The sequence below is a fragment of the Astyanax mexicanus genome, chromosome 3 (assembly GCF_023375975.1).
Source record: "Astyanax mexicanus isolate ESR-SI-001 chromosome 3, AstMex3_surface, whole genome shotgun sequence".
Classification (NCBI taxonomy): Eukaryota; Metazoa; Chordata; class Actinopteri; order Characiformes; family Acestrorhamphidae; genus Astyanax; species Astyanax mexicanus.
The window spans coordinates 52,865,038-52,889,254 of NC_064410.1; the positions used below are offsets into that span (position 1 = coordinate 52,865,038).

Here is a 24,217-nt window from a genome sequence, read left to right on the forward strand (position 1 = left end):
ATTTTCACCAGTAGCCAATGATCTAATCTGTCATAATAATGACAATAATGCACTCTTTTAGAGAGGGCCGATACTGTAAAAAAACGTTGTGATCTGACATTATGATATTCTGTTGTTTTGTGATATGTATTAAATATTAAAATTTATACATACAAAAAATTACCATATTTTACAATGATCCAATGGTAAATCTAACATGTTCTGATATTAATAATGCATATTTAGAGATTATGTTGGGCAAATATAATCTGTAGGTGTGTAGAGATATCATAGAAAAAGGTTTGTTTTGTATTAACCATGAAGCATCTCTAGCATGATGTGAATAATAAAATATATTTACCCAGCATATCGTGGGATGTGACTACTGTACATGCACACATTGAGATAATAATGCTCAAACAATACACTGTGCAGTCTACCCTACACTGAAAGTATTTAAGAATGGAGTTAAAATGTATTTAAACCTATGAAGAGCATAAGACTGCAGATTCTCCATCACTGACAGCTCATCTGCCTACTGCTATCACCTTCCTACCTAAAGGACAATCTGCAGACAGCACAAATAAGAAAAGCTTGCCTGCTGTTATTGGATATCTAAAAGGGACTATTGATTTCTGGACAACAGGGCCTCAAAGACGTGGCAAATTCTCTGCAACTGTACATTTCGGAAGTGTTCTGAGCTTAGTCACACAGTCAGTATAAATAGAATTAGGCATAATTGGATTTTGTAGCAATTCATATTTCAATATTTAAATTTTTAAATAAAGGCTGCTACTACTACTAAAGTTTTTCATTAAAATCCTGCAACTAATATCATTTTTCATTAACCACTATGAAACTACAACAAAAGTATTAGTAAGAACAGGATGCCAGTAGGTTCGGGTCTTTTTTCTATTGGCCATAATTCTACTCCAGGAACAACACTCTGTGTGTGTGTGTACGCGCACATCTGCAATGGGTGTAACTTAAAGTAGCTGAACACAGTAATAATAAGGCCTGTCCACAACATTTAGACATGTTGTGTGTCTAAGCTGGGAACACCAATGAGAATTCATTATCTTATTTTAGATACAACTCCACACTAAAATATGCTGGGATGTTTTTTTTTCCAAAACTGTTGTGTTATTTAGATTTATAGATGTATTTCACAGTGTTGGGTAGGGGCCGTGTAGCCCACTTGCTAAGTTGCTGATCATGTCACTACAACAACCCAGGCAATGAGTTCATTATCACCTTTAATTAATGGCCATTAAAACAGAGTTTGCTAAACAGTTTCAGGCAGCAGCCTACAAGAACACAGCTCTCACTGGGCGTGAGACACACGCATTACAAGCAGTTCTCATGCTCACACGCTCACACCTTGTATCTCTCACGCAAAGAAATACTAGGACAACGCCCACCAAGGTGGCATTTATCATTATTTATATATCATTTATAATAATTTATATTTTATATATTATAGAAATAATTTATAATATAATTTATAATATTTTTTTCCCATTTTCTCCCCAATGTACATAGCCAATTACCCAACCCACTTATTAGGACTCTCCCTATCACTACTGATGCCCCAACACCAGGAGGTTGAAGACTAGCACACGCCTCCTCCGATACATGTGAAGCCAGAAAGGTGGCATTTTTTTAACTGTGAATGAAGAGAAGCATTAAGTTCTTCCTGCAAGTTCAGAAGAAGCTTGCCTTACACAAGTCAATAAATTCAGAAATATACCAACAGCTAATTAAAAAAAAGCATTGTTGTATTTGGGTAAAATGCACGTGATCCCAGAATTAACTTTTCAAAAAAGACAATGCAGACAGACACATACTGGATGACACAGGAGCACCATATTTGATGAGTAGCCTTCAGTACAGTAAGTCATCTATCTCATTTTTATTTTCTGATGGAAATTAGTACTAACATCACAAAAAAGAGCTTCTCTACAGACCTTTTGTCCCGAGAGCCCAGTGGAGCCAGTCTCATCCATCCATCCATCCATCCATCCATCCATCCAGCAGCTATTTTTGAAAACTGTTTCAGTCCTAGTGTTGCACACTTGAATGAAACATTTATTTAGCTCTTCCTTTACTGGGCGACTGCCAAACTCAAAAATACACAACCTGACAACAAACTGACCTCACCATCACCTCTTGTTGATTAATGCGATCTAATGCTCACAGCAATGTTCCAAAATAAAGCAGAACACCTTCACTGGTGAGGAAGAAGCAGGTGTCCCAATTCTTTTGTCACCTATTTGTAGTTGTGAGATGAGGACCTGTCCCACCCTGGTCCCTGTCAGAGTTGTGTTCTTTATAACTGCTGATAAATAAAACTCAAATTTTGCCAAATTGCCAACAATTATAGTAGATTCAACACCTAAGTGCATAAATAGATGTTATTTATGCATTCAACAGTGGCAACATGATGCTAAAGTTAATTAGCCTCTATATATCTGTATTATGATTATCTGTATATTCATTGTATTTTTGACTGGCTAGTTATGTTTAGTGTTAGCTTACCAGCTAAGATAATCAGCGCACACCTCATGTACCACATGTGATGCAAATGACAATAAAATCTCCTTGAATCCTTGAATCATGCCAGTCCCTAACAAATATCAGAATTCCACGATTCAGCTTTAGCGCTTGGTCAAAAGATTTTGGACTCGTTGCTGCCCTTACTACCAGATTATCAGATGATCAGTTTTGATTTACTTTCCTATCAAGAAATTGTTTTTGATTTTTTTTTTTTTTTTTTTGGCACAGGAAAAATCAGGGTTAATTGAGCTAAAATAATGTAATATGCACCAGGATTTACTCAGCTAACCTAGTTAACCAATCCTACTCAGTTACTTCAGGCTTAATATAACTCCTGTAAAAGTTTCTAAGTGTACCATGCAACTCCAGACAGAAAAAAACAGAACAGTACAAAACTTTACAACATCAGGCTATCATTGAATAAAATTCATATATTCATTAAACTCATCATTACCTCGAAAGACACTTTGACTCGCTGGGATGATTCACTGCTGCAGCTTTTGTAAATCTGACAGCACAACAAACGGAGCTCTCTCAGCTCTGCTTCAAATGAATGCTAATCAGAGATAAAATTAGTGCCAGCATCCCTCTCCCTCGCCATCAGTGTAAAAGAGCCACAGTATAAATAGAGCTGGCAGGGTTTTAAATAGATACATCCCCCCATCTATTACTGATCCCACTTTAGTTAGACTGATGTTCCGGGCTGGAGGACCAGATGCCTCTACTGCACTGAACCCCACAAATCAAAGTTAAATTATCCTAATACATGATGTGTTAACTAACGAGACTTGTAAAGTAACTATTTGTATTGTACAACTCTTCCCAAGTTTTGGGGTACTGTGGTTGTGTACAACACTAAAATAAGTCCTCTAGTAGCGCAGTGTGCGTGTTTTTTTCTGTTTATGTAGTGCAGTAGCTGTCACACAACAGAATGATGCAAGAAACTGTATAGTGTTGAATTGTAAAACTGCATGAGCAAAATCTCAAAGGGCAAAAATTGTCCCATCAGCTTTAAGAACAAGAAAAGCTGGGCTGTAGGATGGGCTGTAACTTGCTGAACAGCTGTATACAGTAAGGAAAAGAAGTATTTAAACACCCTGTGACTCTGCAAGTTCTTCCACTTAGAAATCATGGAGGGGTCTGAAATTTTAATCTAAGCTGCATGTTTACTGTAAGAGACATGATTAAAAAAACATAACTCACAATGTATGATTTTGTAAATACTTAATTTGTGTGTTACTGCTGCAAATAAGTATTTGAACATCTGTTCAAATCAATGTTGATATTTGGTACAGTAACCTTTGTTTGCAATTACAGAGGTCAAACATTTCCTGTAGTTTTTCACCAGGTTTGCACGGCACACTGCAGCAGGTTTTTGGCCCATTCCTACACACAGATCTTCTCCAGATCAGCCAGGTTTCTCGGCTGTCGCTAAAGAAAAACCCTTTTTTTGAGCCCCCTCAAAATATTTTCTATATTATAGTTTTTTTTTATAAGGTTAGGTCTGGAGACTGGCTAGACCACTCCAGAACCTGGATATGCTTCTTACAGAGCCCCTCCTCGGTTATTCTGACTGTGTGCCATTTCTCATTTTCTGCAAATAAATGCTCTGAATGACATTTTTTTTTTTGGAATTTGGCAGAAACAGTGTGCATAGTTTATAGAATAAAACAACAATGTTCATTTTACTCTAAAACTAAAACATACCTATAAATAGCAAAATCAGAGAAACTGATTCAGAAACTGAAGTGATCTCTTATTTTTTTTTCCAGAGCTGCATATAGAGACACAAAGACCACCAGAGATGCACTTTAAACAGGGTTAAAAAAGTGCTTGATAATAACGGTGGTCATACAGAGTATTGACACTTTGGGCACAATTTAGACGTGTTTATTTTGAGGTGTACTCATTTCATTAAATCATATCAAAGTTTTGTTTCTATCTATATGTGTTGTCCCATAAAATATATAATAAAATATTTGCAGATGTGAAGGGTTTACTCACTTTTGTGAGATATTTAATAATGCCAGATGTATAACTTTTTAAGACATGTTATTATCTTGCATTTATCAAATCTGAATTTTGAAGTTATTTATAACATTTTAAGGATCTGTGTAAATCCTGAATAAAAATCAGTTAGGCACTCTTTTCTTTAAATCGTGTATAATGTGGTTTGTTACTTTAAATAAATTTGCTTGGCTTGCTGCAGCAGAAAAAAACATGCAGTGTTTAGAAAATCTTTAACAACTGAATCCTTTAAACAGATGGCCAGCCTTTCTCCCAGCACTGCTGTGGATTATCACGCTAAGCATCAGTGATGCTGCATTTTATTTAGCATGCCCCGACCCATTCCTCCCTATTCCTCAGGAACACCTTCAGCACCTTCAGTCCAGGACAACTATTTTTCCGTACATAATGAAACCTTTAGCAGGTCAAGCACAAAACAGTGTACCAGCTGTGTCGTTGCAGAGTCATGCTGTTGTTCCTGCCTTACAGCTGAGCTTTTAGTTGCTACATCACTGAAAAAAAGAGCCATAAAGAACCAGAGCACCTGAGCAGGAACACCAAGGGCAAACGCAGGCACGATGCCTCAGGAATGGAATGGTTTTAGAGTGAGAAATCATTACTGAATTCCCTCAGGCTGAAGATTCACTGGGAGACCTGACTGCCTCGGGTGGATGTAATTAGACTTCTGCAGTCGACCTCTGCGGGAGTACTAGTCTCAGCGGACCTGTTGAAGAACTTCAGGCCTATAGGAGTTTAAGAAGCTACGCGACTCTAATGTAGGTCCTGTAACTGGGGCACATGCTCTTGGCTTGTCCTGACCTCACATCTAACAAAGCCGTGACTAAGAAGATGAAAACTTTCAATATACAGTATTGGGGCAGGGATTAAGGATTGTCCTAGGCTACACAGCAGGGGGGTGCCCTTATATATTTCATATCTTAAGCACAAATTTTACCAACGATTCTAATATAAACAAATATGATAAAAATAATTCAAAATCATATAAATCATACTGTGATATTCTTAAAAGCAGTGTATTTTGTATTTATTTAGCTATTTACTGTATTCTGTATACTAGGGGTGTGCCATATCGTATTTTGTATTTATTTAGCTATTTACTGTATTCTGTATACTAGGGGTGTGCCATATCGTATCGTACGCAATAATATCGCCAACATTTTTAAATATTGTGAACGATATTATACCCTGAAATATTGTGCCATATCACTCAACTCTAAATTATCACATCAGGGTACTACTTTTAAACTGTTTTTAGCAAAAGGAAACTTCACACTGTTCTCAGTTCTCATTATATATCAACTAGAGGCAGATTATATCTGTCCAGTATCATTTATTTTACTTTAATCCTGGATATATGGAGATATTTTGAGTGCATTACTAGATTCATTACATTCTGGAAGATTGACGTCTGATAAAATTCTTGTATTTTTTAATATCTCAGTTAAGAGTGTGCCATATCATATCGTATGCAATAATAAAATCTTATTTCTATTTTGTTGCAGTAGTGTATTCTTATATACTTATTTTTTTATTTAATGTTTTGTCACCAAGAATATCGTTATCGCGAAAATACCATGAAATATTGTGATATTATTTTAGGGCCATATCGCCCACCCTTGCTGTATACTGTATTCACTTTTAATTGTTTGTTTGCACTTTACATGCACTAAATATGTGGCACTTTTGTGGTAGATTTTTGTTGTTAACTTACATTATTTTTGTTATATATTTTACACTACTGAACTAGTATTTTTTTACACAAAATCAAACTCTCTGTAGGTTAGTTTTAGTTTTTAGTTATTTTTAAAAATATTTATTTTGTTGCAGTAGTATATTCCTGAAATTCATTTTAAAAATGTCAATGTTTTGTCACATTGCCAAGAATATTGTTATTGCAAAAATACCCTTAAATATTGAAATATTATTTTAGGGAAACATTTTACACCCATACTATACTGTAATGTGGATAGAGTTTTTTTATTGAGAGGAAAATATAATCAACGACTACTAGGTATTTTACCGTGTCTGGAAAACTGACCCTTTGTCAGAAAGTGTCCAGGCAACCCTTTTTAAAAAACAGATATTAACCTGATTAATTAATTACCTCAGCGAAAAAACACACTATATAAACTAAAGTACCGGGGCATCAGCTCATTTAATGTTACTTCTGAAATCAAGGGCATTAAAAAGTATCTATTTCTACAGGGGCTCAATGGGGCACATAGCTAAATATCAATAAAAAAAAAACTATTGCTAATAGAATGAGACACTCTGGATCAGCTGGGGTCATGGGCCTGTGGTACCCAGCATAAAGTCTCAGCCAAGGCGCATGAAGCCCCTCAGCAGTGAGATGTGGAGCTGTGGAACTGTGGTTTCTGGAATGATGCGCTAAAGCTACTTAAGCATAAATGCAAATAAGGCAAATCTAGTGGAAATCTACATTTCTAGAAATCTAGAAAAATGGAGCTCAAGATCAGCTTCTGTTGGTAGCTGGTTTTGTCTGGTTTAAGCTGGACATTGACTTTGACTGTAAAGGTTAAAATGCTGGAGATCCAGCTAAAAAACTATCCTAGCTGCTAAGCTAACTGGTTATTCACCTCCTGATTAGCACTGTGTATGCTGCATTTGAATTTGGCCGTGCTTGGTCATTCTGGTCACTTAGCGTACCAAATTGGTCGGGCTTTTTAAGCTTGTAGACCAGCTAAACAATTCAATTTAAACCAAAACTCTACACCAGCTTAAACACCTCAATCAGCTACTTATGCTGGTAAAGCAGCTTGGACTAACTGGTCGTGTTGGTAAACTAACACTAATGTTCAGGTTGATCATGTTTGAAGACCAGCTAAACCATACCATATCATACCATATTTAAGTTTAACCACCTCAACCATGCTGATAATGCTGGTTCACCAGCACGGTCAAGCTTGATAACACAGGTTATCTAGATGGGTCAGATTAATCATGCTTGAAGACCAGCTAAATATGCTGTCACACATTCTCTGTGCCTTCACAGAACAAATTCCACCGCTTTCCTAATTCCAACTATATCCTGAGTTAATGAAAAACCCACCTGTCTGGAGTGACACTGATGTACACAGACCATTGTGCTCGTCTGCTATCTGCTTCAGACTAGCTGCAGTTTCTAGCTGCAGTGACAATGTCAGTTGTAACAACCACTAAACAAACAAATTTGATTTTATTTGATTTTATTCCCAGTTGATAGAAAAATGCAGTCTAGAACTTGACCTAATCCATGTCTGGGACACGTACTCATAGTGTACATCTGGTCTTTGATACCTTTTAAATCAAATCCACTCACACTTCAACTAAAAGTGAAACCCCAGCAGCCAAGAGGAAACACTTCACACCTTTCCTGCTAAACCAGCCAGTGAACCACGTGTAACTAAGTACTCCAGTTATTCCAGTCTATGCCAGATTCCAGACTATACAACCAGTCGAACAAGCTGTGAGCACAATGGCTTATCGTAAGTACATTTCAGTAGTCATTTAGAGAAGTTTGAATGAAATAACTTCTTAGATAACATGCCCAGGTGAGGTGTGTACAGGAAACCCTAGTCCTAGAGTTATAGTAAAAAAAAAAACAAGCAAACACATGCATCAACCCGCTCAGAGCAAATATTCACCTGAATCCCACCTAGATATCCCAAATTCTACCTATGTGGGCCAAACATAACCATGTTGGCTACTGGGACCTCAGCTCAAACCACAGAACACTGGGTCATTCTACACATGTACTGATCCATTAATACCCCATGACCTCCTGGAACCCACAAAGATACCACACATTGGCAAGGACCTCAAGGCAAGACCATTGATTCATACATAATCACAGGAGCTACATGACTGACAATATTGGCCATCCTTACATTCCTGGAACGTATCTTGGATTGAAGATCCAAGTAAAATTTGACAGTGTAGTCAGATGTAGTATAACCCAGTGGTCTGTATTTGTGTCACAGGCCATCTCATGATTCTATATTATCACGATACGTAGCCCACAATAACGAAAATGTCCCGATTATCTGATTCGGCATTACTTGATATAGAACAAAATAATTCTTTATGATATTTTACGTCATCTGTATTACTGAAGAGGACAGAATACTTGTAAATAAGTAAATACAAGGAATTATCGATTAATTAGTGTCAGTCTTACAGAATACAACAACCAATATTTTTCACCGCATATCTGCCCTATTCATTTGATTAGTGCCAGCACATGAAGTAATGAAGTAGTATCTATAGTAATTCCCTCCCGGACTGGATGCATTTAGGAGCATCATGGCTCCCATCAAAACTCATTTTACCTCTGAGTTTATCCATGTCTATATTTTGACCTTCTCTACACAGAAAACAACATGTCCATGTGGGGCCTGTGGGAAACCCAACAGGGTCCAAGTAAAAACACAGGTACCAACCCATTCATAACTTATGCCCACCTGAAACCCATATAGAAAGCCCACACACTACTCCCATATGAGACAAAAATAAGCTTGTTGACTTATGGGACCTCACCTTAAACCACAGAACCATGGGTAATGCTACATCTGAGGAGCTTCATGACTCACTGTAATTTGCTACAGGCAAATTCTACAGGATCTTCAATCTAAGAAAATTCTCAGGAATGTTAGGAATGATAGGAATGTCTCTCTCTGACTGACAAAACGAAAACAACACGAGCCTGACTGAACCAGAAGTAAGGTAGCTTAATAAGTTACCTCGCATGGGGTTCTGAATCCACAGGATGCCTCCGATCAGATGTGGAGACTGGCCGAGCATCGTGAGACTGACTGACTGACTGACTGGAGCAGGAGGAGGAAGCACCTGTTCAGCCCAGCCGAACCGAGCCGAGCTCAGCGTACATTGACACGGCGCTCAGAAACGTCCCATAAAACGTTAACGTTAAACGATGAGACGTTTTGTTATTTCCACCGTATTTAACGTTCAACCCTTAGCTAATAAATAAAAATGGCATATATCGTATCCTATAACTTAAACGCCTTCCAGCATCAATAAACCTGCCATATCAATAGGAACACAAAAACAAAAAAACACTGTATACAACAATTCCCCAGTCCTCCTTCACTCAATCATTCGTCTTATGGTGGTCCCTCAGTGCAGCAGCTCAGATCCCTCAGCTCCTGGGCATCAGTGGGCGGACGGTAACAGCGCGCGAGCTGAGTAATGTGAATCCGGCAATCCGTACAGCATGTGCACGGGGCTCCATCCCCCATCTACAGCCAGTGCCAGGACCATCCCTATGTCATACAGCATGCTCCACGCGCACGAGAAGAAGGGCAGAAGATGTGCAGCCAGTCTCATCAGCAGCAGCCAATCATAACGCATGATCCACACACACACACACATCAGCAGCAACATCAGCACCAGCTCCACCAGCTCCCTGCTGCTCCTGGATCTGATCTGTTGTTGTGGAAGCTCCACAGCTCCACGTTATTCCAGGCTGCTGCTCTCTCACAAATCATCATACTACTACTAATAAAAATAAACAACCAGCATCATCATCATCATAACAATCCTGCACGTGTGGCACAAACACAGACACACAGCGCTTACCATCGACAGCCATTCTGCTACTCCAAAGAGTCACGCATAGCTGCTGGAGCCGGGCTCGGTTCCGCTGGACTCTGCTCTGCTGTGTCTCACACCGTCCTGCTCGTTAACACTTGCTGCAGGCAGGCAGACAGGCAGGCAAGCGACCGCGTGTAGCTTTATCTCGCACAGGATCGTGGGTAGTGTAGTTCTCGCACAGCCCCAGCCACAGCTGAAGGCACACAACACTTAGTGAACTTCATTTCCCATGAGGCCAATGAGTATAGTGTTTAACCCTGTAGAGTTATGTGATGTTTGTTTGTTTATTTGTTTGTTTTTGTTTATTTGTTTGTTTATTAATTCCAAAAGGGCAAAGTGATGTATACTCTGCTGTAACGAAATGACATAAACATGGTGTGTACATTAACTCTGTTTGTGTACTCCTGTTGAATATACAACTCTATATTTTATCTACAAAAAAACTACAGTAACAATACATTTATGATGATGATGATGATGATGGTAATGATGATGATAAGGCCTATTATTGTTAGAAATAACGGTCAAATAAAGTCACCATGCACCAAACCTCTGAAACAATATTCATCATATTCATCAGGCACCCTATTACCATCTTAACAAAGCAATAAAAACATATGCAAAAAGTATAACACCCATTTGTTTTGCAAATGAACACCTATTTGCTTTGTTTATTTTTATAATTTTATTTTACATTTAAAGTAATTTTATCACTACTATTATCAGTTTTCCCTTTTCAATTTTTTTGTTTATACAATTTATAGTTTTTTGTTTGTATTACCTGGTGTAAAGCACAAGGAACTGCATTGTATGTATAAAACTGTCATATAAATGAGTTTAAAATATTATTATTATTATTTTTAGAAGTAGTAGTTTTACTAATAATATTCTATAAATCATGTGTTCATTAATAAATAATAATCACCATACATTCAATAAAATTGCACTCTTCCTCCAGACTCTGCTACCTTACTTTCTACTGTTCACACAGCCACACTAACGACACACCTGTGCCACATATGACGCAAAAGACCGGATTTCGGCCACATTTATCTGTTGTGTGAACGTAGCCTAGATAACACGCCATGTAATTACTTAGTTGTGCAGTTGACACCTACATGTCTGTTTCAGTGGAAATGTAATGCTAAACAATTTTATAAGCAAACAGTAGCTAATATTCTCCTCGATTTCCCTGAGGAATTATGACAAATTACTCCGCGCGCGTTTCCCCCTGCCTCAGAGGCAACAGCCACAGGCCGTGGGGTTAGTAGCTGAAGGTAAGTTAAGCTGTGTGTTTATACACTAGGTTAACTAGCTAGAAAACATATTAAATGAAAGTAATACGACATATTTTCAAGTTACACACGGCGCGCTTTACTTTAATCCGAATACGTTACACTGGTAAGCAAAACGTCTTAAATAAATAGCGGGCGTTAGCTAACCTCTAACTGGTACCTAGCTAGCTAACTTGCTTCTATACTCTTTGCTAACGCTAGCTAGTTATTTAGCTCCTAGTTAATTTAGCTAATGCTTGCTGGTTAATTTAGCTAATGCTTGCTTAGTTAGTTTACCTAACGAGTAAGTGTAGCTATCGCTAGCTAGTATAGTTTCGCTATCGCTAGCTAGTATAGTTTAGATAACGCTAGCTAGTTAATTAAGCTAACGCTACCTAGTATAGTTTAGCTAACGCTAGCTAGTATAGTTTAGCTAACGCTAGATATTACAGTTTAGATAACGCTAGTTAGTTAATTAAGCTAACGCTAGCTGGTATAGTTTAGCTAACGCTAGCTAGTATAGTTTAGCTAACGCTAGATAGTACAGTTTAGATAACGCTAGTTAGTTAATTAAGCTAACGCAAGCTAGTATAGTTTAGTTAACGCTAGCTAGTTAATTAAGCTTACGCTAGCTAGTACAGTTTCGCTAACGATTGCTGGTATAGTTAAGCTAACGCTTGCTAGTATAGTTAAGCCAACGCTTGCTAGTATAGTTAAGCCAACGCTAGATAGTACAGTTTAGATAACGCTAATTAGTTAATTAAGCTAACGCTAGCTAGTATAGTTTCGCTAACGCTAGCTAGTATAGTTTAGATAACGCTAGTTAGTTAATTAAGTTAACGCTAGCTAGTATAGTTTCGCTAACGCTAGCTAGTATAGTTTCGCTAATGCTAGCTAGTATAGTTTCCCGAACGCTAGCTAGTACAGTTTAGATAACGCTAGTTAGTTAATTAAGCTTACGCTAGCTAGTACAGTTTCGCTAACGATTGCTGGTATAGTTAAGCTAACGCTTGCTAGTATAGTTAAGCCAACGCTAGATAGTACAGTTTAGATAACGCTAATTAGTTAATTAAGCTAACGCTAGCTAGTATAGTTTCGCTAACGCTAGCTAGTATAGTTTCCCGAACGCTAGCTAGTATAGTTTAGATAACGCTAGTTAGTTAATTAAGCTAACGCTAGCTAGTATAGTTTCGCTAACGCTAGCTAGTATAGTTTCGCTAATGCTAGCTAGTATAGTTTAGCTAACGCTAGCTAGTATAGTCTAGCCAACGCTAGCTAGTTAGTTTAGCTAATACTAGCTAGTATAGTTTAGCTAAATGTAACTAGTAACTTATAGTTTAGCTAACGCTAGCTAGTTCATGTAGGTAAGGACGAATAGTGTAGAAGGCTTATATACTTGTTAAGCTAACACTAGCTAGTACATTTTAGCTAACGCTAGTTAGGTAGTATAATTTAGCTAACACTAGTTAGTTAATCTTAATAATGTCAGCTAGTTAATTTAAGTATACGATTTTAAAATAAAATTAGAAAACGCTAGTTAGTTAGCAAGTTAACTGGCCCCCTTTATGAGCAAGCAGTGAATTTTATAAATTTTTTTAAATTTATAATACGTCGGTATGGTGTAGTTTTAAACTACATTTTAAAGTTAAATGCTATTAGCTAAGCTAGCTGCCCAACATTTAATTTAAGTTAGTTGGATAGGCCAACAACTGCAGGATAAGATTTAAAAATAAAATAATAGGAAATGCATGTTAAATGGTCCCTTCATGAGCAAGCAGTGAATTCTATTAAAATAAGTGTATGGTGTAGTGGCTGTTCGTCTAATGTTAACTAACTAGACGAAATAGATGGCTAGCAATTACTTAATTTTGAATTTAACAATAAAACACTGATTGTTTTGACAGTACAATTACAATTCATTTTGCAGCCACTGCCCTACAGTTACACTGGAACAGATAGCTGCAGAGCACATCATCACAACAGTAGAAGGAAAACATCCTGTGGCAGGGTGAATGCGTTTCAACATTTGGGGTAAGTAGTGGCAGGGTGAATGCGTTTCAACATTTGGGGTAAGTATTAAATTACTTAATTTTGATTATGATTAACACATGAGTGTGATGTATGCAATGTTTACACAGCTTTACACAAATACAGGCCTTTAAAGCCTGATTGTGAGGATTTCCACTCAGAAACCCCTGTGACAGTGAGTGACTGTGACTGAGTAACTGAAAGTATTCCTATTGAAACAGAAGGTGCAAAACAAATCTCTCAGCTCTTTATTATGTTGTGCATATGCAGTATAAACACAATGGGTCAGTTTCTAGAACGGGCATTATGCCTAGTTCGCTAAATAATCTGTAGTGTAAGACTTGGCTTTATTTGTTTTTTGGGAAACAGCAGCATCAGCACTCCCCCTACTGGACTTGCATTGGCATTACATCACATTGCTCTTAATTTGCAAAGCTGTAAAAAGAATTCATTACAAATATCACTGAACAAAACACTAAGTTACATTTATTCACATGTTTGAGACTTTATGGTAAACTTACACAAGCATCTCATTGCACAAACCCACTTTTAAGCTCGGGTATAAAAAAAAAAACAGGAAAATTTATAATTCTAGTTCCAATGAAAAATTAACAGTAAAACACCACTAGTATTACCATACTCTCCTTCTCTTACAAGTTTTCCGTTAGGTGCATCTGTCTCACACTCATTGGCCATATGATCAGACAAATCCAATACATGGGCATGTTGCAGGCAGGTTTATAGTTACTGACTGTATCTCATCTATGTCATATTTTATGGCATAATTAATTAGACTGGCATTCTCTACCTCATCCTGCAATAGAAATGGACTATCATAGGACCACATTTTTGGCACAGGAATGATACCAGCATGGCTGTGACATGGTAATGTATGTTCAAAGAGCCGCAATTCTAACCATAACTAGTCAAGTGTTTAGAGACTGATCATTGACGAAGGGCTAAAACACACTGTGTATGGAAATATATTATGGTAGCACTGACTAGTGTGGGGGATGGTGTATTAGGAGCTGTCAGAGAAGCTCTCAGCATTTTTTGAGGTTATTTAAGGTGATAAATGAGTGTTGGTTTCCCAATAATTTGTCTATTTTGGGGCAGTTCAATAATGTACAGTGTCATATACTTTATGTAGGAAACTTTAATATGCATCTTGTGAGTCTTTCAAGCTGCAGGCATTGTCTTAAGATGGAGTGATTTCACAATAAAATAATAATAATTTACTTTATATGAAATATAAAGAACTGTGTGGTCATATTGTGTCGTTTTCTATTGGTAGATGGTACAGAAAAGTCAGAAATGGTAGACCTGGAATTTTAAGTTGTCAGTAAGCATGAACTGAAAACTTGTCTATGAATATATTTTTTTCTACAGCAGCAAAGTTCATAATATCTTCTCTTGTTTATGGAATCCTTTTATCACACAAGTAACGTAATGATGACCCCATCGTCCTGACCCTGCCACAGCATCTCTCCCTCGAAGTCGACCTTCCCATGTTTCCTGGCCCTCATCAGGATGCCCACTACTTTGTCAGAGATTCGTACATATCTGTCAAACAGCTCGCCGAAAGTGATCCGGGTGTATCCGTCTGGGTCCTGGTCAGCCATGGTCCGAATGATGAAGCACATGTGTTCGATCTCGCGGTGGATGTGTGCCTCCGCCCGTTTGGCCCTCTCTGCTGTCTTGCTGCCCTCCTTGGGCCTGCCGTATCCCTCCTCACCCTTCCGCAGGCGGGTGGACATGGAATACTCATAATCGAAATCCTCGCTGAATGGGTTCAGCTTCTGGTTGACTGTGTGTTCTGAAGCCCAGTTCTGCCAGCGGCTCTTGAGGCTTCCTACAGCGCTGTACTTGTCGGAAAGGGCGTTTATTTTATTGGCATCCTGTGCCTCTTTCTTGGACCTTTGTATGGAAAAGAAATACATTTTTAATTTGTTTTTCAGGTTATTTTTTAATAACTTCAGGATATGTCAGACACCATTCAAACAAAAAAATTAAAGTACATCAAACAAAAATTTAAAATTATATTGATGAAGGCATATAGTAATAATAATCTTAATATAGTTAAACTTTTTATTACAAGTGTTGAAAAAACTATACTCATATTTGTTGTGTGGGTTATTTTTCTGGTAATTACAGGGTACAAAAAAAAGTGTATTAAACTAAGAATAAATAACAAATAATACAAAATAAGGAGGCACACAATGTTTATTGCTGTAAATAGTGCTGGGCGATAAAACGATATCGATAGTTATCGAGGAAACTATATATCGCGATAAGTCGGGGCGAGAAATTCGATAAACTAAATTTTCTATTTCCCGTTTAAGTAGCGTTGTGAAAAGGCGCAGCACGAGATCAGGCAGCACGCTGAACTGCTGCTCAGCCCAGTACAACCCCTCCCCTCCCCTCTCCACCATCCCCCTCCGCCCCACCCCCCGAGCCCCTCCACTCTGAACTCCTCACATAGCGGCTCCTTCTCTCCCATTTACTGGATAAACTTCATTTATACTATTCAGCGGCGCTACACTGGAAAACTCACCTTTTAAATATGAGGCATGCGTCTCCAAGATATTTAGAGAGGTGAGCTTGTTCAGATTTCTGAAGGCAGGTAAACGCTGCTCTGTTTGCTGCTAGTTAGATTAGCTTGTCTCCAGTTTAAAGTTAGCGATGTTTAGGTGTAAAAGGGATCTGTGCAATCTGTCATCATTAGCTAAGATGCTTTCACTGCTTTTTACATTCTAATAAACTAATGGGTAACGCACGTTAGCCGTGTTAATCCACGTTTCGTGTAAATTAAGGTTAACTTCAGCACGAGTGAGGGGTTAGTATATAAACACACAGAAAGGAAGCACTTTCCATCTTTTTTCCTAACTCTCACTGTTTCTGTTAGAAAACCCTGAGGGCAGCATTCTCCTCTGTCTTTGTGTTTTATAGTTTTTAACAGATAGAGAGTCTGTTATGCTGGATATTTTACTAAATACAGAAGATTATATAATCTGTCTAGCTGTATTTGAACTGAGCTAAACATTGCTGTTACTGAACTGGAGTTTTAAATACACTTAAGTAATGTAAGTCTAGTCTACTGAAAGCCAGTAATGTTAGTATAAATCTGTACTGCAGTAGAAGTGGATCATTTCAGAAACTTGACTTTATTCCTCCCACCTCCATTATAGGCCACTTTTTTTTTTAAATATTTAAATGTTAGCTTAATTTAAATGAAAAAAAAACTAAAGGCTCTTATTTAAAAAAAAACATAAGCAGTAAATTATCTAAAATTACAACAAATAGAAAATAGAAAAACAGTAAAACATATGTAATACATACTTTTTATATGACCAAAATTAAACTAGACTGAAATCTGACTAAAACTAATAATATCCGATAGACTAAAATGTAACTAAAACTATTATACATTTTAGTGAAAAGACTAAGACTGTATCAAAATCACCTGTCAAAATGAACACTGTGATATACTCTTGTATTTTGCTTTATGTAGTTGCCTGCATTCAGGGAGGGGAATGATCTTTTGATTAAATATAATTTTATAAAAATAAATAAAGTGTTATTGCAATTTAAATTAAACAGACATATAATGTAAAGGGTCTTACATATTTTTTAGTTTATATATTTGTCCCCTTTTTAAAATTAATTTAAAAGCTGTACCCACCTGGCAAGATGTTAACATCCTAGTGTCTGTCCACAAGGCTCTGAGCCTGCTAGTGATTTTGTCCATAACTCCCTTATTCTGTCACTTCTGAGTAAAAATAGAAACCTTTAAGTGTAACAGAAAGTGATTTGATTTATATCGTGATACATATCGATATCGGCTGATATGAAAAACTATATCGTAATAAGATTTTTTTCCATATCGCCCAGCCCTAGCTGTAAATGATTAAGAAACACCTACTCAGATGTTTGCTTTCCAGATTTCATTTCTGTGAATTTCAGGATACTTAAAACATTTAAACTACAAAATAAAAGTCTATCAAACTAACAAAAAAAAAGAAAAACAAAAAGGCATACAGAATGTTTCTTAATATAAGTCAGTACAAAACCTCTACTTAAATCTTTGTTTTCTGGGATATTTATCCACAAATCCAGGATACTTGGACATTATGCAACCCTTAGTAGTCTTTTGTTGAAGTATTGCATTAAACTAATATATATACTTACTCATAGCACTGGATTTGTTTAAAATATGGAGGCCAAAGTAATGTGAAGAAAAGTTCCCTTTAAAGCTCAAATAAATGTAATCGATTTGGTAAGTACAGTAATTCAGATTGAGAAATATTGAATGTCTACACAACTTCTGAAATGTAAGTCTCACTCACAAGATAACACTCAAGATGTGGGTATTTCCATGTCATCCTCTAAGGTGTCAGTTCATGAACAATTTACATACTGATATCCAATGAATTTTGGAGTGTCAGTGTAGGTTATTTATTATTAGAGCTAGAGTTAGTTTGTAGATTCACACTTACCCAAGTGTCGATGGTCTCTTGATTTTAAGTGATCCAGTCTCGTTCTCTTTGGTCTCCTCTGAAACATCGTCCAGCTCTAGGGCTCTCTCTTTGGCCTCAGAAGAGCCACTGTCCTCATCAGCTTCCCCGGCCCTTTTTCGCTCCTTCTCCATCACCTTCCAGCTCTGTGTCAGCTCTGACACCATGTTTGAGCACTTCCTGCGTCGTGTGGGTGAGCTCCTTTTGTTCAGCATCTTGTCCAGCTCCTCCGTTGCTGGATCCTTACAAATGCGGTTGGTCAGGAACTCGATGCCTGCACTCTTTTCCTGCACGTCTCTGGTCACTGTCTTGACCACCTGCTTGGTCTTGATGCGAGATTCTCCAGGTTCCTCCTCTACCTCCTTCTTCTGAGGTTTTTGAGGCAGGTCTAAGGGATCCTTCTTCTGAGAAGGTCCAGGCTTAGTTTGCTCATTCTTAATGGTTTTGTCCTCTGGTGCCCAGCCTGTGGGTTCACTGGACTGCTTCTCTTCATTCTCACATATCCACTGCTGCCAGCTCTTCGCTAGGTTGCACACCATGCTTAGTGTCCGCAGCTTCTTGATATTTTTGTTGACCGACGGCTTCCTCTGAGGCGTGCTTGCAGCCGTAGATTCCGACATGGTGAATTTGTACTCTTTCCTTTGCTTGGCTGATGGTTTTATATCATACACTGTTGTTCTTCTCTGGAAATAGAGTCTAGAGACAGTGTCCTCTCTTAAGCAACGGTGGCATTGAAATGTGGAGCAAACTCTACATGATGGTGGAAAGAATGCCAGGCATGCCCACCTCCCTACCGATCGTCTTTCCCTGACACTTTCCCCCGACCCCGGGGGAGCCGCTGCGGAATCACGTTTCATCAGAGACAGTGGCCATCAGAGAATGTAAACAGGGCAGATCTACGAGAGGGCTTTAAGCTCGTTCAAGCTCTGTGCAAATGTGTAGACAGCTGTATGGACTCACAAGCTGACCGACCAGGCCACGCAGCTTATCTGGATGTGTTTCCTCTAATGCCTTGGTTTTGGTAGGTCACAGTGTAAAGCAATGGAACCTCCATATATGCACATATTGCTTTTTTTTACTAGATGTACATGTAGGTTTCATTGCTTTCGTATGTTATCCAATGAAGTGAAGATCTCAGATATTGTCAGTGTCAGATTCTTGAGCAGGGGTAATGCCCATGCCTAGACTATGTTTTGCTTTTAATAGAAAATCTATATTCAACATGCTGCGGAGTCCAAGACTAGGCTTAATTCTTGTCTGGAAAACTGCTCCAGTGCAGACATCAAGTCTTGAGAATTGTATGTTGCAAACAAACTCAATTTTATATCAGGAAATTATATTGAAACGTCAGTTACCTATTAGCAATTGTGTACAAACATTATACATATATTCTATATATATATATATATATATATATATATATATATATATATATATATATATATATATATATATATATATATATATATACATACATACAGGTGCTGGTCAACGAATTAGAATAATTTGAAATAGTGCAATCATGAAATTCTTTGAATGCATTTTTTGTGCAGAAAGCAAATCAGGTGTTCACCGCACCTGTCCTACTCGTTAGACTAATCACAGAACTCGTTACCTGGAAAAAGCTCAGCTGAGCTTTCCAAAAGGCCCATTTAGGCCATTTAACTGTGACACTGTTGTTTTATTGAATTAGAATAATGGAGAAACCGTTTCATTGAATTAGAATAAATGCTCGAATTTTTGTTTTCTGTGAAGAGTGTTCACTGTGCAGTATAAAGTCAGGGTTGAGTAGAATTTCTAAGTTGTAAAATCAATCATGGGTAAGCAGCACGACCTCTCAACCGGAATAGTGGCTCAAATTCAAGCCCTTCGCCAACAAGGCTTGACCCAAACTAAAATTGCTGAGCAGCTCGGCATCAGCCAGTCTTCCGTCTGCAAAGCTCTCAAGAAAAACTGCAGCAAGCGCACCAACTGTTCCGGCGTCCGAAAAACTTCTGCTCGCGACAACAAGCAGCTGAGAAAGATCGCAGTCAGCAACCGGTTCAAGTCCACTTCCGAGCTCACCGACTTGTGGAACAAGCAGACCGGCGCTGACGTCTCCAGATCAACCACTTACCGTCGTCTGCGCGAACTCTGCTTCAAATCTCGCGTTCCAGCAGTAAAACCGATGCTGAACAAGAAACAAATGGAGAAACGGCTGAAGTGGGCCAAAGAACACGGCGAGTGGAGACTGGCAGAAAGTGGTCTTCAGTGACGAATCACGCTTCTGCATCTCCTTCGGTGACCAAGGTCCTCGTGTCTGGCGTCGTGGTGGCGAAACCTACAACCACGAGTGCGTCAAGTTTCCCCAGAGCGTTATGGTCTGGGGATGCATGTCCGCTCGAGGTGTAGGGAAACTCTGCTTCCTCAAGAAGACTGTCAATGCTGCCGTATATCAGCGAAGAAGACTTCATATTTCAACAGGATCTTGCACCGGCTCATGCGGCAAAGTCGACCAAAGATTGGTTCACTAAAAAACAGCTTGAAGTTTTGGCATGGCCGGCCAACTCGCCTGACCTCAATGTCATTGAAAACCTTTGGGCCATCGTGAAGCGGAAAATTCGCGACAGAAAGCCTACTACGCTGGACCAACTGAAGCAGAACATCGCCACTGCCTGGGAAGCTGTGAGTGCGGAAACTTGCGACAAGCTGGTCAAATCGATGCCGCGGAGACTTCAGGCAGTCATACAAGCCAAGGGGGCAGCCACAAAATACTGAGAAAGTGATGATTGTAATTATAATAAAAATTATTCTAATTCAATGAAACGGTTTCTCCATTATTCTAATTCAATAAAACCACAGTGTCACAGTTAAATGGCCTAAATGGGCCTTTTGGAAAGCTCAGCTGAGCAAATTTTTTTCCAGGTAACTAGTTCTGTGATTAGTCTAACGAGTAGGACAGGTGCGGTGAACACCTGATTTGCTTTCTGCACAAAAAATGCATTCAAAGAATTTCATGATTGCACTATTTCAAATTATTCTAATTCGTTGACCAGCACCTGTATATATATATGTGTGTGTGTGTGTGTGTGTGTGTGTATATACATATATATGTGATAAGACAGGAACTCAGGAAATAGTATAATTTTCCATGACTTTTCCCATGTCCCATGGAGGATAGAGAATGATAAAAATATCCAATTGCATGGTACATGTGTGATTTGTACATTTAAAAAGTTTATGTGCACATTTTTGTATCAGAGAATGCTTAGATGCACTTGGCAAATTGTGTGGATCCACAAGTGAAATATTACAGCTACTACTTACCGAAATGTCTACTTCAAAGCACAGCTGGGTAATGCAGGAATTCATTTGTAAACTACAAGCTGAAATCACCTGTGTCCAAATAAGCAAATTTAGCCTATTTGGCTTAGCTAAATGCAGCTCAGTGTTGTTTGCAGTTGTAAACAGTGAGCTTTTGTCAAACACTTGTCCAATTTCAAAGCCATGGCAGATGTTTTTAATAAAACATCTGTGAAATATTAAACAGGAAATCCAATGCATGTGAAGCCACAAGATGTGGAGATGTCTGTGAAGAGGCTTGTAGGAAAGCATAGAAAATCATTGATGCCTGCTGATGTAAAATGGATACAGAATAAAATAAATTCTTAACTTCATATCAGATCTACCATCAGTATACTGCTAAATAAGAACAAGCAACCCAACTTACACACTTATCGTCAAAAAAGTTGCAAAAATAGTTGCACCCACAACAAATGTTAGATTACAATGCTATTAGGAAGTAGGAAGAAAAAGTCACATATAGGCAACCTCTGGTCATGTTTGTTTATTATTTATTAGCTACACATACAGAGGGGATGTGAAATGCTTGTGTAATGTAGCATGCCAGGGGTCAGCAATAGGCATGAAACATCTGACCCATGATGTTGTTTAAACAATAATAAACGATAATGGAAAAAATATGTATATATAAAATGCTTCTCTGGCCAGGTTTTGTTTACATCCCTCCCCTGTCTCTCTGTTGTGTTCGGTGTGATTTTAGTTTCCACCCGTTCTCGTTTTTCCGCCCGTTCTTGGACTTCATCTCCTTATAAGGGCGTTTTTTCCCGGCTGTGTCCCAATTAACTAGCCGGGGCAGTGGTAGTGTATTGGACAACAACCCTGATGACAGGGGTTCGATCCCGCATGAGGAGCGGTGTGTTTTTGTATTTATTTATTTATTTATTAATAATTTATTTATTTATTTATTAACAACTTTGAATTCAACTGTTCTGCAATTGGGTTCAATAACCCTCAGGGCTGGAAAGATACTAGTCTGTACCACTCCATCCCATTACACTTTTTCCTAAACAGATTTTTTTTTGTGGCCCACCACGTAATGGCTTGGAAAATATCTTGGCCTGCGGCCAAATTTAATTGGTGACCCCTGCACTATGCCAAACATCTTAGCATGGAGAAATAGTGGTTTCTGATGGTGTCCAGCTATTATCCATCCCATACAGCTTGAATAGTCACACAGTTTCTGCAGATTTTGCAGTAGGGGTGGATTGGAGAAATAACATCCAATAGCATCCCACACATTTTCAGCCAGGAATGGGTCTGGTAATGTTGGTAACCATTGAATAGCTTGGCTTTTGTCTTCAAGACAAGCTCTTTTGATGACAACAGCATGTGGAAAACCATATTCCAGTTGGAACAGTCCACCAGAGAGTGCATTTAAAACAATGACAAATGCCAAAATACTTGTAATGAGGACCATAGGTGATTTGGCATTGCACAAAATTGCAGCCACACCACACCATGCACAGATTCAATTATTGTTTCCATAAACACAAAAGCAGCCATTCATGACCGACTTGTTTAATTTCTGTTGGTTGATTTCTTCTGGGTGCAAATATGTTTGTTGAAGATAAGTGTAGCAAAAATAGAATTATAGATATCATATAGTAGGCCATGCATGGAGCAAGAGTGCAAAAGGTAACACTGGTTTGATTCTACTTGGTAGTGCTGGAGTATTTTCCCAGCAATGAATGTGACACCTGAAGGAGACGTGAAGTCCTGCTTGCGTATGTCTGTGGATCATCTTGCATCGCACCTGGCACTGTGCAAAGACATGTAGATAGTCAAGCCAAACTGTGGTTCTGCCTTAGTGAACTACACATGCATGGCTGATATGCATTTTAGCCTGTGCATGCATGCTTATGCATTTGTATGCTTATCAGCATTTATCAGATTATAGTTCATATGAGCTCTATATGAAATGTTTTTATGTGTGTGTTTGTTTTCAGTGTGAATTTAAGTGCTGTATTATTAGAACCAGCCTGCAGCAATGGCCAGATGGCGGCAGCTGTTAGCTATCAGTCATAAGGGAGTGGATGTGTGTCAGCGAGCATGTGCAGGAAACAGAGGACCTGCTGGTGACCCTCTAGAAGAATTGTGTGTGAAGCTGATCTGCAGCACTGAATAATGTCAGTCACAGATCTCTTCGAATAAATATATAAATATATTATTATATAAAAATTATTAGCCTACAATATTATTAAAAATATATTTTACGAGAAATGGAAAGTTATTGCTTTATTTGGGGGGAAACAAGACCATCCAATTTAATTTGAATTAGTTTGAAAGTCATGTTGAGAGATAAATATATTATTTATGTATTGCATGACCTAAATAATGTAGTAGATTAACTCATTATAGAGAAAATAATTCATTAATCACTTTATAAATATATAATAACAGGGCTTAAAGTTCTCCAGCTTGCCATCAGCAACTGGAGTAGATGGTGCTCTTTTCCCACATTACTCCCAAGGTGATGTCGGTCAGCGCAGGTACCTGTGAGCTGGTGTATAGGTGTATATATTGTAAGAGTAGTATAATTTTAATGTCCCTCCTTGGGTATAGGAGGTTCACACTGTAAACATTCTGTTAAATCATGTGTCAGTCAGTTACGAAGAATTTAAATTTAAGCATATCACTATCTAGTGCTGTGCAATATGACGATAAATAATGTGGGGACGATAGAAAAGTGAATATCGTGGTATATCATGATATAGATAGTTATTGTGATATTAAAAATTTCACATCGTGATGTATGATTTTCCCATATCGCCCAGCACTATCACTATGAACTAAATGGATTGGGGGCTGGTGGGCACTCCACAAGCATTTAACAGTTTTTATACTTGTTTTATCCACAATGGAGTAAATATATCTATTTATGTAATG

The 24,217-nt window shown here is 38.2% G+C and overlaps 2 protein-coding genes across 3 annotated transcripts in view; both read right to left on the reverse strand.

Annotated features, from left to right (window-relative positions):
• The window catches only part of samd12 (sterile alpha motif domain containing 12), a 160,970-nt gene extending 150,666 nt beyond the window's left edge, over positions 1 to 10,304 (reverse strand). Inside the window, exon 1 of one of the 2 annotated variants that reach the window (XM_007245761.4) lies at positions 10,159 to 10,304. In XM_007245761.4, the coding sequence (XP_007245823.2) occupies positions 10,159 to 10,171 (13 nt within the window). In that variant the 5' untranslated portion in view covers positions 10,172 to 10,304. Of the gene's footprint in view, positions 1 to 9,302; positions 9,836 to 10,158 lie in introns of those variants that run through there. The other variant, XM_007245760.4, reaches the window with a different exon arrangement.
• A 4,433-nt stretch (positions 10,305 to 14,737) lies between these two features.
• Positions 14,738 to 18,794, reverse strand: abrab (actin binding Rho activating protein b). The gene is made up of 2 exons (XM_007245759.4): positions 17,972 to 18,794; positions 14,738 to 15,392 (listed from the first exon to the last, which is right to left on the reverse strand). Exons 1-2 carry the CDS (start codon positions 18,607 to 18,609, stop codon positions 14,909 to 14,911), a joined length of 1,122 nt encoding a protein of 373 aa, XP_007245821.2. The 5' UTR covers positions 18,610 to 18,794; the 3' UTR covers positions 14,738 to 14,908.
• Positions 18,795 to 24,217: the final 5,423 nt, after the last annotated feature.

Coding starts and splice junctions, on each gene's coding strand:
- abrab (XM_007245759.4), bottom strand. CDS start 18,609: ATGTCGGAATCTACGGCTGCAAGCACGCCTCAGAGGAAGCCGTCGGTC. Junction 15,393..17,971: donor AAGAGACCATCGACACTTGG/GTAAGTGTGAAT, acceptor TTCCATACAAAG/GTCCAAGAAAGAGGCACAGG.